The sequence below is a fragment of the Vidua chalybeata genome, chromosome 12 (genome assembly GCF_026979565.1).
Source record: "Vidua chalybeata isolate OUT-0048 chromosome 12, bVidCha1 merged haplotype, whole genome shotgun sequence".
NCBI classification, from domain to species: Eukaryota; Metazoa; Chordata; class Aves; order Passeriformes; family Viduidae; genus Vidua; species Vidua chalybeata.
Genome location: NC_071541.1, coordinates 19,580,600 through 19,599,705, shown reverse-complemented (window position 1 = coordinate 19,599,705; position 19,106 = coordinate 19,580,600). Strand labels below are relative to the sequence as shown.

At 44.8% G+C, this 19,106-nt stretch overlaps 1 protein-coding gene across 7 annotated transcripts in view; it reads left to right on the top strand.

The window, feature by feature from the left end:
- IQSEC1 (IQ motif and Sec7 domain ArfGEF 1) overlaps nt 1-19,106 on the top strand; it is a 278,350-nt gene that overhangs the window by 126,407 nt on the left and 132,837 nt on the right. For 2 of the 7 annotated variants that reach the window (XM_053953516.1, XM_053953521.1), the window contains one exon: nt 14,591-14,635. The exons of the other annotated variants lie outside the window; for them this stretch is intronic. In XM_053953516.1, coding sequence (XP_053809491.1) covers nt 14,591-14,635 — 45 coding nt within the window. The remainder of the gene's footprint in view (nt 1-14,590; nt 14,636-19,106) is intronic. 7 annotated transcript variants of the gene reach the window in all.

The window sequence follows — 19,106 nt, the reverse complement described above, 5'->3', positions numbered from 1 at the left end:
CATTATTTTCTCTCCTTTAACAACTGTGGGAAGTCCCTAACACAGCTCAGAGCTCTGTGTGGACACTTGGGGCTGGAATGGCATGGATTTTTGTGCACCACTAGATGGAGCAAAAAAAAAAAAAGCCCAAACCAAACCAGTTCAACTGAGATAAATTAAGACCTTCATCTCCCCAAGCAGATTTTAACTAGCTGAAGGAAAATACTGTGTAATGTAGAAGAAGAAATTATCCCCTGCAAAATGCAGCAGGGTATAGATCTCAGCATGGCTGCAGTCAAGGTTTTCAGATGCTCCCTTAGCCAAGCCAGCAGCTGTGATGGAACAGAGATTGCCATGTCATGGAACAGAGATTGCCACCGTTCCAGGCAGCTCAGGACTCGTGAGGAATTTGAATTATAAAGCAATTTATGGCCGAGGCTGCTCCTTCCTTGAGCAGTGCCCAGGATGGCAATGAACGGAACAGGGTGATCAGGGATGGAATGAAGCAGCACTGGGACAGCACTTGAGGTCACTGGTGAGAGGTGGGGACTTGGAATTCCCTGTTTGGAAAGGCTGAGCCCCCTCTGGAAGCCCCCGAGCCACAGTTTTGCAAGGGGAGCATTTGCATTCTGAGATATTTAGTTGTCAAATGGCCCCTTTGACATGCAGCACTAATTCCTTTTTCACCTTGAATACTGAAGTGGAGTGGGGAATTCTCAGAAAATCCAACCCCAAAACCAGACATCCCAGCATCTGTGGGAGCACTCGCTGCTGTGAAAAACACCAATCACTTGTTTTTTAAAATCTTAAAAGTTTATTAGTAATAAAATAGTTCTTAAAATAGTAATAAAATTAGAGTAATAAAAATTTGAACAATGAGAATTAGGACACTACGAGATAATAAAAAGCAAAGAATTTCGGATGTCCGGATGTTCTTGGGCACTGAGCTGCCAAAAACACACCTTGTGAACAAAGGAATAGCCCTTAAAAGCAACAACCTGCTGCATGTTCATATATCTCACACATGATGCATAAATCCCTTGCAAATTAAAATTTTTTCTGTTTTTTGTCAACTTCTTCCCCTTAATCCTGGTGGTTCCATAAAGACCGAGAGAAGGTGGAAGAATGTTTGTCTTTTCCGATAAGGAGGCCGTAACTCTTTATGTGTCCTGTCGCTGTTATCTCTGTGGGAGGAATTTCTTGTTTATCTTATCCCTTTTCTTGAGCTAGTAAAAAAATATCTTACATCGCAGACTTTCTATTTTAACATTATTTTATAACCTAAAACTATATTTAACACACTACTTAAAAAGGATTAATACAGTATTAAAGAACAACTCTCCATAATACATATAGTATTCAATTTAATATTTGCGAAGAGCCAATCACAAAATACGCATTTTTCAGACTGCCTTTGTGTTGTGCCAGGATTGCACGCAGGTGCTGGTAGATTTTTTTTTTTTTTTTTTTTTAAATTTTTTTTTTTTTCAATAATTGGCAAGTTCCTGGCGTGGGGGCTAGAGGGAGCTCCAATGCAGCCTTCCCGAAGATTTCCCAGTAAATCGCTCCTGCCTGGCTTGCTCCGTGGAGCTGCAAAGGAGGGGGAAGCCAGCTCGGTGTACTTCTGCACCCTGCGACCACTGGAGATGGGATATGTATGGCTATCTATGGACATGTATATAGATATATATACCAGGATGCCCTACAATCATTTATATGTTTTATAACTCTTACCATAAATATTGTCTATAAATTTTATAATTATTACCTTAAGTAGGCTGTTCGATTGTGCCCCCACCTGTCTGGAGTGTAGTGCAGGATGTGTTCCAGGGAAGGTTTGTGTCTAACAGCAGAGGAAAAGCCACAGGGGGAGTTTCACATCCCACTGTCACTGGTGGTTGTCATGGGAGGGCTATGAGAATAGGACACACAGCAATGCCTCTCCTGGGCTAGTTGGTTTTCAAATAAAGAAATTGATAATTTAAAAGTATGAAACAATATGGTTCTGTAGATTTTGCTAGATGAACAAATCTGCTGAAAATCAGCAGAAAATCCAGGTTTATTATTCTACATCTACTGAAGTAATTTATAATAGTTAATGGTATCACATCTGTATTTACAAGGTGTTTGGCATTCTGAACCTTTCCTCTCATTTTCTGGGACATGGTTTAGTGTCATGGGGGTGTTCAGCTGAAAGTTGGACTTAGGATCTTAAAAGGTCTTTTCCAACCTCAATGATTCCATGGTTCAGGTGGGTTTCCCATTTTCTTTTAAATCCCCAAACTGCAGCAGCTGCTCGGGGCTGGGAGGGTCTTGTCCAGGAGGGTCTGGGCTGAACAGCACTGGGGGTTCATCCCCCTTCTGTGGGTATTTATTCCACTCCCTTGGTGTTTGTCCCATTCCCTGGGTGTTTTATCCCATTTCCTGGGTGTTTTGTCCCATTCCCTCGGTGTTTACCCCATTCCCCTGGGTATTTATCCCACTCCCTGGGTGTTTATCCCCTTCCCTGTGTGCTCTATCCCCCTTCCCTGGGTGTTTATCCCCCTCTCACCCCTTGCTCAGCCTTCTGGCAGAGGGAAGGGGCTCTGGGGTTCAGGATGAGCCCAGGGTCAGGGCAGGGAGCTCGGGGCTCCAGTTCCTCACTGGAATCAGGGATCCCTCCTTGTGCTGAGCTGCCACAGATGGATGGATGAGGAGAGGCAGAACTGCACTGAGTCCATCCACGAGGAGACATGCCATTAATGAGTTCAGGGAGAGTTTTTCTGGCCGTGTCTGGATCCTCTCCAGCCTCCTGCTCCCAGCTATGAGCTGACCTTCTGTGCCCCAGCCCCGCTGCCATCCGGCTCCCTGGCCGTGACCCGGAGCTGTCCAGGCACTGACCCTCCAAAGAGACCCTGGGGATCTTCTGGGGATGGGAGGGACTCCTCAGAGCCAGTCAGTTTTGGTTTCAGCAGCAGAACGCTGCAGGGTGAGAAGGAGAGTGTAACTTTGCAGCTGGTGTGGAATGAAACACAATCACAGCATGGGCTGGGCTGGAAGGAACCTGAAAAATCATCCTCTGCCATGGGCAGGGACACCTTCCCTAGAGCAGGTTGCTCAGGCCCCACACAAAATATTTTGGTTCCATAGCGAGTGCAAGGCAAACATTTGGTGTTAAAGTTTCTGTGAAATAAATGTGCTGATATGGGAGGGTTCCACAGACCCTGATACTGAGGGAGCTGGGGATGTTCAGCCTGGAGAAAAGGAGACTCAGGGCTGGCCTTATCACTCTAAAACTCCCTGAAAGGTGGCTGTGCTCAGCTGGGGTTGGGCTTTATCTCCAGGCAGCAACTAACAGAATGAGAGGACACAGTCTCAAGCTGCACCAAGGGAAATTTAGGTTGGATTTTAGGAAAAGGCTTTTCACGGAAAGAGTGATAAAGTACTGGCATGGCCTGCCCAGGGATGTGCTGGAGTCACCATCCCTGGATGTGTTTAAAAAAAGACTGGATGTGGCACTGGGTGTCAGGCTTTAGTTCAAGTACTGGGGCATGGGTTGGACTCGATGATCTTGAAGGTCCCTTCCAACCTGGTCATTCTGTGAATTCTGTATGAATTCTGTGAATTCTGATAAGCAAAGCCCCCTTGTTTGTGCCCAGCTAACACCTTTATGTGCCACTCATGTTTTATCTCAGTCATTTCTGTAAAAAGCAGGTGTTGCTGTTTTCCCTTTAGACCTGAGATTTGAGAAGATTTGAAAATTATCTATATTTGCTATACAAGCTGGGAAGCTGAAATTTCAAATAACCAAAAGCTGTTTCCTTTGATTTATGTTTATTTCCCATATTCAAGTGAAAATGTACAAAACAATATAGTGAAAATATGTCCCTTTCTAATTTCTAGTGCTTCAAGCAAGTCCTTCCTGTTCTGTACCCATTCAACTATTTCACTTTTTTATGTTATTTGTGTGCTCTTTGGCCTTTAATGATCTTTGGCTGATGCATTCCTAGAACAAATGCATAAAATCAGCCCAATTTATGACCCGTTAATGTAAGCATTTTATCCTAAAGAAAGTATGTCACATCTCATTCACCTTTGAATTTTTTTTTCCAAGCCAATCACTGGAGCATTGCGCACCTGAAAATGAGATAGCGTTGAAATCCATCTTGCTCTCTTCAATTAAATGCATTTTTACGGAGGATTCAATTAGTTGTAATTGCTGCTTTACGACACGCTTTTGCCAGGGGCTGGGGTGGAGAGATAATTAATCTCGATCAGGAAATGTTGCTCCAATCATTTTCCTCTGTCACCCAACGAGGGCTGTTATTAATCAGGAGCTGTCTCCCGACACGGCGGCTCTGCCGAGGCCGATGGCCCTGGCAAACCAGTTGGTGTGCTGGGGTCAGGGTGCTCTGATTAAAGCACTTCAGTCCTTTGCTAGGGTGACTCTCAGCTGTGCCCACCGCTCTCAGCAGTGCTGGAGGTGCCTTCAGTGTCCAGCCTGGGGCTGAGGTGCTCTCCACGTGCCTGGAGCTCTTCAGGAGCCCACCAGGACATTCTTTATTGTTGTAGTTGAGACGGAGACAATACAAAGCAACACCCTCCATTTCCAGAAGGCTTCAAAGCCTGTTTTTATTCTAGCATGCATGCCTTTTCGACATTCTTACAAAGCTCCCAAGTTTACACTTTACTCATTGGTCACGAGAGACAAGCAAAGTGCCTACTGGAATAGGCAGTTGCAGGTTTCTCTTATTTATCCTTCTCTCTTTCTTGGTTTCTATGTCAACGACCTTGGTAGAAAATTCTTTCAGGGGTTAATATGGATCCTCATATCAAACTTCTCTCTGGCTCACAGAAGTTGCTGTAAAAACTCTTCCACACTTTATAACTTTAGTATTGAGTCATCTTTTTAAATTGTTCTTCCTTTTGATTTGAGGGAGCTCAGTGAAAGTTTTGTGTTTAATTTTATGCTGGATTCCAAGGGAGATGTCAACAGGATTTGTCCTTGGGTCGGGACAACTCCTCCCTTGGCAGAGGGAAGGAAACAGCCACTGCTTTTAGAAGCTGAAAGCAACAAATAGCCATTATCAACTCATTTGATGTTTCTCATCAAAGACTGAAGGATAATCAAAGAGCCCTGAAGGGAAGCAAAGGTTCAGGTGTGTAGTGGAGCAGCAGGAAATCTGTGACTTCATTCCAGATGAGGCCAAATGAATGCTGAGCTTGGCTTTCAAGGTTCATTTAGGGACCTGTCTTGGCTGCAGCACTGAGCCCCCTGCAAAAAGCCCACAGTGGCCTTAGCCAGGAGCAGGACATTTGGGAGGCAGTTTTTGTTAGTGGCCATGCCAGATGCTTTATCTGTAACCTGGAGTGGGAAGACGTGGGGCTGTGGTCAAAACCAGAGATGAAGTGGTGCCTCCTCCAGGCAGATGGGCAGGTTTCTGCCAGGTGTTTCTTCCATCTGATTCTCTGCTGTGGAAAAGGTAAATGATGAAATGGTCTTTGAGTACAACTGAGGAATGGGGAAGACTCATTTAAAGCTTACTTTGACATTTCCTTTCCACGTTCTTTGTGTTTTGAGGGTTTTTCCAAAGAATTTCAGCACTCTGTGTGTGTGTGTGTGTATAGACACAGAGCATTTTCCAGGTAGGGTTGGCCTCCAAACACATCCAGCTGCATCCAGAGGGCAGCCAGAACCTTTGGATGCATGTGGGGCTGCACATCCTCATTTCTGGGTTTGCACTGAAGCTGCACGTGCTCTCGTGGGTGCAAAGGCACCCTGAACTGTTCTACTGTAAATATTGGAATTTAGTATGGGGAGCACTTGGGACCTCTTGAATTGTGTAAATCCTGTGGTCATTTTATTGTGGTTTCAACTGTCTGGCTCCTTTTAGTATCAAAATTCAGAGCAGTGAAAATTATTATTACTGTAAATTGATAAAAGTAAACTGCCAGTTTGCTTCCTGGAAAATCCTGTTTCATTTCAGAGGAGCTGCTCTGTAGTTGCCCATCCCTTTCCCCTCACACACACCACTAACTCCACGTTTTGTTGTTTGGCCACAGACCTGCTGACATAGCTCCAGTTGGGTTTGGGTTTGGATTCTGTGCTGGCTTGCTAATTGCATGTTATTTAACTTGGGTTTGTAAGCTTTTGCTTCCAGAAAGCAATGATGCTTTAAAAAAAATCTAACCCTGCTTTCAGCCTGTGGGTTTGAGCACTGAAACATTGATTGTACATGTGGAGTGATAAAGAGGTTGTTTTCTGTCTTTAAAAAGAAGCATCGTAACCTCTGACAGACTGATAGAGTACACCAGAATTTAAGCCATTGAATCTGCTTATCTGAAATATCTCTGTCAATTTTTCTTTTGAGAAATGATGGGATTAAGATAATAAATGCAGCTTTGCTGAATAATAGGGAAGCAGCATATGGATTGTAGGTCTTTGAATGCACTTAGCAGCATGTGTAATTCTGTGCATTTCCTGGGAAACAAAAGAGAGATGCTCATTGATCCACACAATCTTGTACTGTGCTGCTCCTGTGAAATGCTGGGTGAGCACAGAAGAGCAGCACTGGCGTGCAGGGGAATATTCATTGATTGGGAGTGGATGTATGGAAACAGGTTGGAAGTCATGTGAATTCTGAACTGGCAATGCTGATGGTTCTGGAGAGCTGCAGGAATGAGTGGCTTTGTCATGGCAGGTGGTGAATGAGCCCTGGCAGTGCAGGCTGGGCTCCTGCTGCCTGTGGATCTCCTGCCCACCCCCTGTTCTGTCCCTGTGGGATGCAGAGTGCAGGGAGCTGCTCCAGCTGCAGACGTGCCCCAGCTCCCTCTCTGAGCTGGGCACCGAGGGGCTGCTGATGGGAAGGTGAGAAACAAACTTTTGGCCTAAAAACCAGGGGGAAAGTGGAGTGGAATGTGTCCCTGAGCCAGCCCTGAGTGCCAGCAGGAGCTGTCTCAGTGTGGTTAAACACAGGGCAGCACCTGCAGCAGCAGGAACAGGCTGAGTTTCAGGTGATGCTGTGGTGAGTCCGTGCCTGAGGATGTGATGTGGTGTGGCCAGGCTGGGGTGTGTTCATTGTGTGCTCACCTTGGTGAGGTTTTTATCCTCCCCTGCATCACTTGCACAGAGCTGCTGGGAGCTGGTTTTGGAGGACAGTGATAGAGCTGGTGAAAGGACACGTGAGATTCAAACACAGATTACACCTCCAGGTCAGGGTTACTCTCCAGCCTTTGTGTTCTGTTGTTTTTCAGCAGGGTGATCTCCAATGCCGTGGGAGGTTACCTGGAGGCCTGGGATGTTTGTGGTCCCTGGGTGGGTCCTGCTGTGGGGAATTGTGCAGGGTGTCTCTCTGGGCTGTTGGCTGGGATTTTGCTCACCCAGAGTAGAGCAGTTTGCCTGACTCAGGTACTCCCAGTGCTCCTTTCACAGTCATCAGGGAACTTTTCACATAATGTGGAAATGCTTTGGGATTCGTGGCTCTCACAAGCATCACTTTCTGTGCAGATGATGCACAAACAAAAAGGGAAAGCTGCTGCTGGCCATGGACACCAGTGAGGCCTCCTAATGGAAAGCAAGTTTGTCCAACCATGTTGTTGAACAAGAGAGTTTCAAACACTTCAGCTCTCAGATTACATTAGCAGGCTAGACCTTGGCCTCACAGGGGATTAAACATAGATCTGGAAGCTTTAATGTCTTCAAACTGAGTTATATACAATTGGCTGCTGCTATCACAATGCTCCTTCTCTTCCTTCTTTGGAAAACCCCAATTCCCATGCCGTATGTACGGGTTGGTTTTGTTTTCAGGGTTCTAAATTTGAACTGCAAATAGTAGTGAAGCTTGTTAATAAACATCTGATCCTTGTGTAACTCTGGGAATAAGTGCAATTTAAATGATGGGCTTCACTTCTAACAAAGCCAAAACCACATCACTGCGATATTTTAATATAAAATCAGTTCCTCTGGCAAGATAGCACCCTGAAAAACAATGCTGGGTAGTTGTTCAGCAGATAATAAATTCTAAACTGCTTCTTGTCATTGGAGTGGGTCCCTGATAAAGTTGTTGTTTGTTTTTTTTTTTTTTTTCTCAGAGTTCAGGGCTTGGGGGCTTGCAGCTCCTTTGGAAAACCCAGCAGAAGGCTGGGCTGCCTGAATACCAGGCAGTCACAGCAGTGAAATCCTAAACATCAGGGCCATTAACCTCTAGGTGTTGTTGTTGGAGTTAATTTATCTCGTGGCAGTTTTTGGAATTTAATTGTTCAAGGAACATTTTTGCTGTATAGGGTGTGTGTTACTACAAAACAGAAATGAACAGCATTTCTGCTTCTCCAGGTCCGCCCGTTGTTACTCCTGAAGACTGCTCTAGGAATGCAGGTCCCAAGTTTGCCAGCACAAATGGCTTTTATTTAATGTAATTCTGTTGTCCCTGCACAGAAATTCAATTTCACTTTTGCTCAGTGTTCTGTAATTAATGAAGCCAGCTGAGCCTTGCTAGTCAGGCTATTTCCTCCTGGCTTGCAGGGTCATGTTGGGCTTTGTTTCCTGGACATTGTTTTTCTTACAGATCTAAAATCTCTTTGAGATTCTGCGATAGTATTTTGATTTGGAAAGTGTCTTGTAAAAATGAGTGTTCATTTCTCTGTGAGTGACCTGGGCAAACAAGCTGTGCTCTGAGGACAGGCAGTGGAGCTGCTTTCCATTTCCAGTGCTGGGAGCACTTCAGACCCAACAAGGGGTCCAGCACATTCCCAGCTTTGGGAATGCAATTCACTTGAGCCCCAAGCAAGGAATTTTTAATTTCTAAGAGCAGCATTAAACACATGTTTAAATACTTCCTTGTCTAAATGGTTCATTAAAATATTTGGAACAAAATGTATGAGAAGAGAAAATGAGAAGCAGGAATTTCCATGGTATCCTTTAAGGCCCTTCCCTCTGCTGCCTTTCCATGGGTGAGCAGTGCCAGATCTTTAAGCACAGCTATTAAATTGTCTGTCCAGCAGAAAGGCAGAATTGGAGGCACATTTTCAGGTTGTGTCCAGTGACTGCTATCAATGGAGAGCTGTTCCCTCTGCCCCACTCACCCTCGCAGTCCTGCGGGATGCTCTGGAGCAGGGCTGCTCCACTTTTCCATCTGCTCTGAGACAGGTTTGCTGAACTGGATCTGCTGATGCAGCTGCCAGAGCCATTCCAGCTTCCCTGGGAGCTCCTGCCTGTGCTCCACGCCTGCTTTGTCACTGCAGTGTCCCCGGAGCACCGCAGTGTCCGTCTGGAACACCGCTGGGTGCCTGGCAGTTCCTGGACTGACTGACATTGTTCATGTGAATTAATCAATGCAGGCCACGGCTGCAGGCCTGATGAAGGCTGCTCCAGACAGAGGGACATTGCTGCAGGGCTCCCTCAGACCCCTCTGAGCTCTGGGAGGACACCAAGCCCTTCAGCAGCTTCTGCTCCTGATATCCGAACCAGAATTTCCCACAGCTCGCGCCTTCAGGGCCCTTTGTTGGGGAGATCAGGTGAATTAGTGTGACAGGAGCTGGACTGCCAGGCCCTGGGACCCTTGAGCTCAGGGCACTTTGGGGTTTTTTGGGAATGAGCCCTCCCTGATGGCTTGGCAGATCTCTGCTGAGGGATATGAAGGGATGGTTTTCTTTGAATGGCTGGATTATCATTTCCAGTTTTGTTTCTGAGGGATGGGGTGTCCTGGCTGAGGATGATCCTTCTGTCTTCTTCTTTCTGCCTGTTGGGATTGGATGCTTTGCGCTTTCCTTCCAAATGCAGCACTGAGACTGGGATCCGTGGTGTGCCAGGCCATCCTCAAGCAAGGGTGAAGATTTCCATTTGGTGAAGCTGCACTTTGGAGTACAAAGAAATAGTTTAGTCCTCCTTTGTATGTGAGCATGTGGAGCATCACAGCACCAGCCTGCAGTGAGCAGATTTCCCTTTCTTCCGTGAGCTGCCAGCTCCTGGGAAGAAACTGTGCCAAGCAGCAGCAATTATTTGCTGAGCAACACCCCAGACAGGGTCTTAAATATTTAATGTGTTATTCTGCATTCCTTCCCTCAGTGTGAGAGGGATGCAGTGCTGCAAGCACCGAGGTTCTGACAGAGCTCAGAGCTGCCTTTTCCCCTCACACCCCTCTGAGCTGCTGTCTGCAGACAGCATATCTTTGTACTCTGATGCCCCAAGTGAATCTCCCTTCTTAGCCAAAAGATGATATATTTAAGCAGTTTTTATTTGGGATCAAGCTGGGGGTTTGCTTCAACTGCAATTATTTCATCTGTCACCACTGTGCGTTTCCATGCCAGAAGAATATCTTGGCTTTTCTCAAATTGGATATTTTTCTGGCTACTTGCACGATGTGTGCTTGTGCTGTGTGGTTATTTGTAGGCTCTGCCAGCAGTAAGGGAGTAGTGCTGGGGTCTCCTCTGTCCTCTGGTGAGCAGCTAATGAAGCAGTTGCAGCCATCTGCACTGATGGGAAGGGACTTTGCTGCCCCAGCTCAGCATTACCCAGGCAAATTGAGCCCGGAGCGGGGAGCTGCCCAGGGGACCCTGAGGAGGGCAGGCAGCTGGGCTGAGCCATCAGTGTGGGGACTCCCCCAGGATTATCCACTCAGCCCAGCAAGAACCTCCCCAGAACTTTGCCCTCCACCACGAGAGCTAAACCCAAGGCTGAAGCGTGGGCACGGGGCTGGGCTGTGCAGTGACTGTCCCTGTTCATCCATCTCAGCCCGAGCACAGCTCTGCGTGGCTCTGTCACACTGGAGCTTGCTGCAGTCACAGGGACATCTTCCAAAGCCTCCGTGGTTCCCACTGTCACTGCTGCACATGGAGAGGCAGGAGCTGAAGGGCTCTGTAGCAGTCCCAGATCAATAACACTCCTTGTCTGCTGTCACTGCTGAGCAAAACACCTCTGGAGGTTTTCACTTCTCCAGTGTCCATTCCCTTCCCTCTTTATGTCACACTCCATCTTGGACTATTTCCAAAATAATCTGCAGTTACACTGATTTTTGTATTTACAAAAACCAGTTTCTTTCATCACACACACAAAAAAAAAAAGCAAAATAAACCAGAGCTTTGTATCATGGCTCAAGATGCCAAGAGCTAATTGTGTGTTTCCCTTCAATCTGCTAAAACATTGTGGAATAAGATCTTTTAGACACCCAGTTCTGGGAATGCTCTCTGCTCACCACACAGTGCCAATAACAAGAGCTGGAGCCTGTGGTCTTGTTTTGTGCTCCAGGACAGAGCTCTTGACTAGAATTGTGTTTATAGTTTTTGTCTGTGGATACCCAAAGCCTACTGTCTGGATTTTAGAGCAATGATTTCTTGGAAATACTTGTATTTTCTCCTGCATGATGCACTGCAGAAGTGGGCTGGTCAGGATGCCTGTGCTGATGGACACAGATGGAAGCTCTGGGCAAGCTCCTCACCCAGGAGCTGTGGATATCCTGACTTTGGATAATCCTTTTAGCCTTGACAGCAGTTGTTACTACCAACAATTGCACACATTCTTCAGGTTCCATGCCGACCATGCTAGCAGTAAATAATCCCCCTGTGTGCCCAGTTTAGTTACAGTTCATGCCACCATTCCTCTGCCTTTCCCTGGAATGCCAGGAATGTGCATGGTTCAGCTGAGTCATGGTGGAACTGGGGCAGGTTTCCTCCACTGCACACCTGGAAGGACCTTGCAAGGAGCATTCCCTGAGAATTCCAGGCAGATCTGCAGTCTCTGCTCTGTCTCAGCTCAATTTTCACTCAAAGCCTTGGGCATAGTTCTGCAGTTAATGGTACACTGGGAATTTTAAAAATTATCTTTATTAATACCAATGGAAATTATACATATATAGACAAGTCTGTTACATTTAACAGTACCTTTTTAATGGCTTCATCATTAGATATTGTCTGTGCTTCTTTCTGGAATACAAATGTCCTGAGGCAGTGCCCATTAGGAATAAACAGGAGTGTCAGACCTTCCAGCTCACTTTGTTCACAGCAGTGCATTATTTTATTTTCCTGTCCAGTCAATTTGTTAAAAAGCAGAACAAAACGAACAAACCTTATTTTGAAGCAACCTAAATTAGGTATAATTTTATCATTCCTGATGTGACCCCGTGTGCAATGAGATGTTTGGTTTGCTGCAGCTTTAATGACATTGTGTTCAGAATCTGGGTTATTTTTATGTTTTAAATTAATTTTCCATCTTTGAGCAGTTTGGAAAGAAACCAAAATACTTAAATGGGATTTTAGCTGGAAAGAAAGAAGGGGAGTGATGATGTGATTATACTATTCTGTAAATTCAATAAGAATTCACTAACTTTCCATACTCTAAATCCAGATCTGTCAGTAGAATTTAAACTTGATTTCTCCTGTTTCTACCAGGGGGGTTTGTGTCCACTAAACAAAAGTTTGGTTTTCATCTTGGCAGCCTGCTCCTGAGGTTTTCCACAGTGCCAGGCTGAGTTGGGTTGGGTAGCCAGGTAAAAAGGCTGGGCTATAACAATTCTGGGGGTGTAGCCCTCCTGTGTAGGGCTTGTTTTCCATCCTTCTCCCCACAGTGTCTCATCCAGGGAATTTCTCCACATCAGCTGCAGAAGCTTTTCCTATCTTTGCCACTGTTCCTATATCTGATCTTCACCTAAAAAAATCATATAGCAGTTGCACCAGGGGAGGTTTAGGTTGGATATTAGGAAACATTTCTTCCCTGAAAGGGTTGACAAGCAGTGGCCCAGGCTGCCCAGGGCAGTGCTGGGATCAGCACCCCTGGAAGTGCTCAGGAAACATCTGGATGTGGTGCTGAGGGGACGTGGTGGGATGGACCTAGCAGTGTCAGGGCTGGACTCATCCTGGAGGGCTTTCCCAGCCTTGATGAGCCTGTGGTTTGTGACTCTGAGAGGGGTATTTTTGCTCAGAGCTGTGCTCGCAGGTGTATTTATATATATTAAATATATATATAGAGAGAGTATTTCTATATATTAATATATTATATATTAATATATAAATATATTATATATTAATGTATATTATACATTAATATACATTTGTATATTAATATAATGTGTATTATGCATTAATATTAATGTATAATTATACGCTAATATTAATGTAGAATTATACATTATTCTCTATTGAGATATATTTCTATTATTTATATATCTTAAAACATTATTTTCTCTATTAAAATAGGTTTATTTATATACAGAAACACACGTGCCTCTCCTGACTGAGGGTCTGGGGAGTACCTAGGATGCCTGACTTCAGGAAGGAGAGCCAAGATTCCTAATGAAGCTGTAATCCTGCTCCTGGGGATTGTGCAAGGAGTCCCCAGGTCAGGAGTGCTCGGTGTCACCAGGGCGGGGCTAATCACGGCTCATTAGCATCTCCTCAGTATGCACAGCGCAGCCCTGCTGCACAAAGACAGCCTGAGAAATATTTATTCATAGCACCAAGGGCCAAAACTGCTCCCAGCAGATTTTTTCTGCAAGCCTGGGTTAAAAGCAAGGCAAAAGCCCCAGTGAGTGAGCAGGCTGGCACCTCCACAGCACACAGAGGGAAGCAGGAACCTGAATTATCAGTAAATGAAGTTCACCCTTTTCCCTGGTTAAACCAACACCCAGCCACAAGGTTGGCATATGTGAGCTACCCCCTCAAAATTCAGCACCATTCACAGACCCTGAGCTGGGGAAGCAAACAAATTACAGGGTGGCAGAAGCTTCCCAAATCTATTTTAAAGCTTTAGCTATTTGGACAATATGGTTTCTTTCCATTCCTGTACAGCCAATTCTTGCTGCTTTTGTGGCCTCCTCCCTTCACACCACCTTGTTTATTTTTATCAACAAATTAGGAATCTTGGGATTCAAAGTAAAGATTTGCCATTGATTTATGAATGGCCGCTGTAAATGTAATTAATGCAATTCTAATGTGAATTTTATGAACCTCCACAGACAGTACATGTTTATGGCTCTGTGAGCAAAGGCTGATCTGTGGCCATTTGTATAAGGGATAGAAATGGATGAGTGTAAGTAGCTATTGAAAAATGATGGGGCTTTGGCTGATGTTTTATTACAGCCTGTGAAAAAACCCTAAAAATATAACTCTATATTACATATATATATAATGTTATTATAATAAACCTGGAGTCATGCTCAGAGAAACAAGGGTAATTACACCACACTGCATGTTAAATATTGCTGCTCAAAAGTCAGCATACTTAGAGAACTTCTGCAGTCCTCACAATTACCTGAACTCTGCTGCAATAATTCTGCAGGACAACTCCACAGGTGCCTTTTTGGGTAGAGAGCAGAAAGCCCCAGAGTGAAAAAGTCACTCACTTAGATACAGAAGGATGGAGTGCTTTTAGAATATTGAAAATTGATCAGATTGTGGCTTATTCAGACAAATGTTTCTCTAATTCCCTCTTCTCTAATCTAGGAAAGGGTGATGGGTTTTTTGTTTGGGTATTTTTATTTACTCTCATGTTTAATGGCATGCTAAGTACTCTGAAATGTCAGTAAGAAGGAAGAGAATGTAAAGTCGTTGATATTTAAGGACACAGAATTTTTGAATAGTTCTTGCTTTTAATTTGGTTTATACTTTAATGCTTCATAATTTTATTCTTTTGCTGTCACCTCAGGACTTCACTGGAAACAGGAAGCAGCGTCTCAACTGACCCACTCAGGTACTGTAGCAACCACAGCTGGTATCTGTGGGTTTGAGCTGACAGAAATGCCCTGTTCTGCAGCAGCTGCACATCTCACAGCTTCATCTTGCAATGCCCAGCCAGCAAAGGCACTGACCTGATGGCTGGATATTCCTAAGAGTGGATAATTTGCTCTTTTCTGGGATTTCCAACTTGAAATTCAGTTTTAGCTTCCAGCCCTGGGTTTGCTCTGGGAGGAGCACAAAGGGGAGGGACAGAAGGTGTGTCTGTGCACAAACCACCTCTCTCTCAGATTTTTGAAGCCTTCCTGCTGTCAGTATTTGACCTGTCCCATCCTGGCAGGGCTGTGCTGCTCTGGGGACAGTTGTGTGGACATGTCACTGGTGTTTCTGTTGCTCAGCGTTTCGATAAAAGCACCCACCCTTCAGGGAGCTCTGTCACAGGAGGCACGCCAGAAATGGAGTTTTACTTTGATCACTCCTTTTAGAAAGAAATGCTTGGCCCTGTTAACACTGCATATCAAATGGGTACCTTGCATCTTTTATTCTCATCCCTACACACTGAAAAGTGCATCAAAGGCACAGACTTCCTTTGATAAAGCTGGGGCAGGCTCCCTCCCTCTCAAATTGGCAGCTGGTTTGGTACAAGTCTTCCTTTGGAGATGATCTGGGTTAGGGATGTGACTTTTTCCCACATGATCTCATTTGAACCTTGCTTGAGCACAACGGTGGGAGCTGCTCTGTTTAACCTTATTCAAATTAAGGCCCCTCTGTAATTAATCTTCCATTATTAGCCAGTGTAAAGTCTTCTGAAAGTGAAGCATTTGCCTTGTTGCTATTTCCTAGCAGCCTCCCCCTCTGCTGTGATATTCTCTTTGTCCTCTCACAGCAGCACTGGACCACGTTCAGTCCCCACTGTACTTCTGTCCCATTCCCAGTGTGATGGCAACACTGGGCCTTTGTCTGGCAGGACAATGCAGGAAAAATCCCAACTTCCCCCTGCTCTGCTCCTCTGCAAATCTGTTCTAACAAGAGCACTGTGTTGCTGGTGTGTGATTTACCAGAGCCAGGTATTGCTGCCACCTTTATTGCAGGCTGGAAATAGATTTTATTACAATGGTTTTTCTTCCATGGAGTATTTTTTTCCATGGGAGGAGGGCATCAGTGAGGAATATAGAGGAATTAGACGCATGCAATAAATCCTTCTGAATGTTGAGGGCTGGGCTGAAATAATGCCTGGGGGTGACCAGGAAAGGATGTAAAAATGCCACTCTTTACAAATTGAATCATTTTGTGAAGTTTAAAAAATGTGGAGTGAAACAATCACAGAGGAGAAACTGAAGAAAACTGTTGAGCTTTTATCAGATAAAACTGAGAATTTTATCTGGGTTAAATAGTTAAATAGTTATAGGGGGGAAGAGCATGTGATACCTAGTCCACTTCAGCAGGTCAAATAAGCCTGCACTGGGGCTGTAATTAGACAGAATTAAGGCCATTATTTATTAAGTACAATGAAAGATAATGGAAGGCTTCTTCTTACTGGATGTGTTCTCATGAACCTCTTGTGCAAATTGGCCTTTGAACAAGAAAACATTTTCTGGTACAACCCAGAAAATGGGATGTACCAATTAACATGGCCCAATGTCCTGTCAGGTATTTCCTAGTCAGGGTACTCTTTTTGCATTTTGCCTGCTCACAAATTTCCTGTCCCCATCACAAGGGACATTTCACCTCAGAAACACTCAGTGCTGGAAAGAGTAAAGGTTAATGTGAAAAATTTGCTTCTGTCCATTATAAAGAGGAAAACATTGGCATATTATATCTGTGTATATATTGGTTGGCACAATTTCTTTCATAGCCTGCACAGGATTTATTCTGGATATTTTGAGTTGGCCTCTGTCAGCTTTCAGCTGGCATCTAAAAATATTTTGTTTCCTAATATCTAAATTTTAATGTGGCCCTTCTGGAGGGTTGAATTGCCAGGCCTGTTCCAAATTAGCTGGAAATTTAAATGTTTGAGCTCTGCAGATATTTGGGGCGGATTTGTCATCTTCTGTAGCAAATTGATCAGCCAGTGGTTGTGTGAGCCCAGGGAACAGATGTGCAGAAGGGACAGTCAGGATTAAGAGAACAGCAAAGTTCTTCCTACCCTTCTCCATGGATACTTTGGCAGCTGAGTGGCTTAATAACCAAAAATAAAGGGTGGGATCAAATGGTCATTAGAATTCATCTGTGGGGGAGTGCACAACTCTGAAGCCAAAGAACTTTGTTTTGAGTTTCTGGAAGGTTTCTAGGCAGCAGAGCTGCCCTTCAAGTCAATACGGAAGGAAGAGACCTGGATTTATGTCCTGTCTCTCTGGGCGTCTCTGCAGAGCTTGTCACCAACACCTTGGGGTGTCCCTGCGTGTCCCCAAGCCCGAGGGCTCTGTGTGAGCTCTTCCACCTGCCCTGGTGGGGCAGAGATGCTCCAGGGGTGGTACCCAGGAATGCCTGCAAGGGGCAGGGAGGGATATCTGCTTTGCCAGAGCCTTGAACATCAACATTTGCCTTATTCTTTGTGCAGCCCAGGAATTTCCCCCCAGCTTTGATGTGGAGGCCACTTGTTTTTGTGTTTGTTTTTGTGTGCTGTGGTGTCCTGTGAGCAGCGAGGCCTTCCAACCTTCCAGGAAGAAGTTCAGCACCTCTTTGCTTGCCCAAACCCTTGGTTTGTAGCCCTGCTCTGTACTCCTCCCCTTTTTAATGTGGTGTGTGCAGGGTATCGTGGATGAATATGGGATCCACACTGTCTGGGTCCCGTGTGATTCCTGAACTCCACAATACACGAGTGGCTACCATGAATTTTTGTGTATGGCCAGTGGAGTATTTCACCCTGGAGTCTTGAAAGACTTGTGGAAAACAATTTAACTACTGCAATTTCTGTGCTCCACCTAAATAGGGGATACGCTGTTTTTCTGGGGCAGTGAAATATTTTTTCTGGATTGTTCCTGGCATGTCACTCTAAAAATTTAACTGAGTAAATAACAGGAGTTCAATATTGGCGCTTTGGGAAAGACTGTCACCAGACAAGTCAATTTTCCTGGTCTGCCCAACTTTTGAAAGCAGTACAGCAGGAACTCCAGCAGGCACTGGCTTCGTGCTGGGGTTATTTTGTCCCTCAGTGGATTGTTTTCCTTCAGCCTCAGAGCTCCAAGGGTTGGCAAGAAAACCACCCCTAAAAAAGGAGGTGGTGCAATGTTCGATTTCCACTTGGCCCTTTTTTTAGGGGCTGTTTTTTAAAGCCTTGTCAGAGGCTGAACTCTGAGTGACTGCAGAAATTCCCAGCAAACTGCTTAGGGCTCCAGTGCTGGAGCTGCAGCACATCCAAAAATCCCTGCTTGTCTTAGGCCTGGGAATTGTAAGTCAAAGGTTTTGGTAAATGCCTTTCTGAAAGAACCAGTTCTACATCCCGGCTGAGCGTGAGATGAAGCTTAATTTCCTTTGTTGTTTTCCTCTGGAAGACAAGAGAAAACCAAGAACGTGTTGAGAGCGTGGGGCTTTTCATTTGCAAAAGTGCTCATTAGCATTTTCTCTGCCAGGGTGGGATAATCCGTGCTGGATGCTGTCAGGAAATCCATGGGTACATGGCTCCTATGCTCGAGCCCACTGCTTAGAAATAGATAATTAGGGTGATAAATGGGATTTTTTTTTTTCCTGGAAAGGATATGATGCTGAAAAAGAAATTGCTTTGCAATGTGAACAGACAAAGGGGAAGTTTCCTGAAAAGTCTCATTTCAGGACCAAGTCTTTGGCTGGCGTCTCCTGAGCTTTCTTGTCTTGGGCTGGCTTTCCCCTTTTTACTTGATCCTGGGAATAGCTGGCCTTGATTATGGGATGTAATCATTTTTTTTTTTATTTTTTTCTTAGAATGTTAAAAAATACAGACACAGAAGTGTTACAACAGGGAAAACTCCATTTCTTTTCTTCTTTCTTTTTTTTTCTTTTTTTTTCCCTTTGTGCTGGGTGGGGTTTTTTTTTGTTGGGTTTTTTTTTTTTGGGTTTTTTTTTGTTGGGGTTTTTTTTGTTGTTTTTTTGTTTTTTTTGCTTTTTTGGTTTTTTTTTGTGGAAACAAAAGAAAAAGGATTTCCCGTTACCATCTTGGCAGTACCAGACCCAAGGCAGGAGGCAGTGCCAGGAGGTTGGGGCTCCTTCCTCTTTAGATAAAATCACCCTGGAGAACAGGGGATGAAAAGCAGGGATGAACGATTTTTGATAAGAAAATCTAAATCCCCTCATCGTGATGGCATCAGTGACTCGAAAATTGCCAAGCTAATGAAGCCCAAGGGAGTATGAGTCCAGGAAGATAGATAGGCTTGGATTTGGGCAGTGTTTTGTGTTGTTGGGGGGGATGTTGCTTCTCACAGATAACCAGTTGTGTTTGCTTAGGAGTCACCAGCTCTGGCACAGCTCTGAAAGAAATCCCAGCAAATAAGTGCAGGCAGCACAAGGAAAGG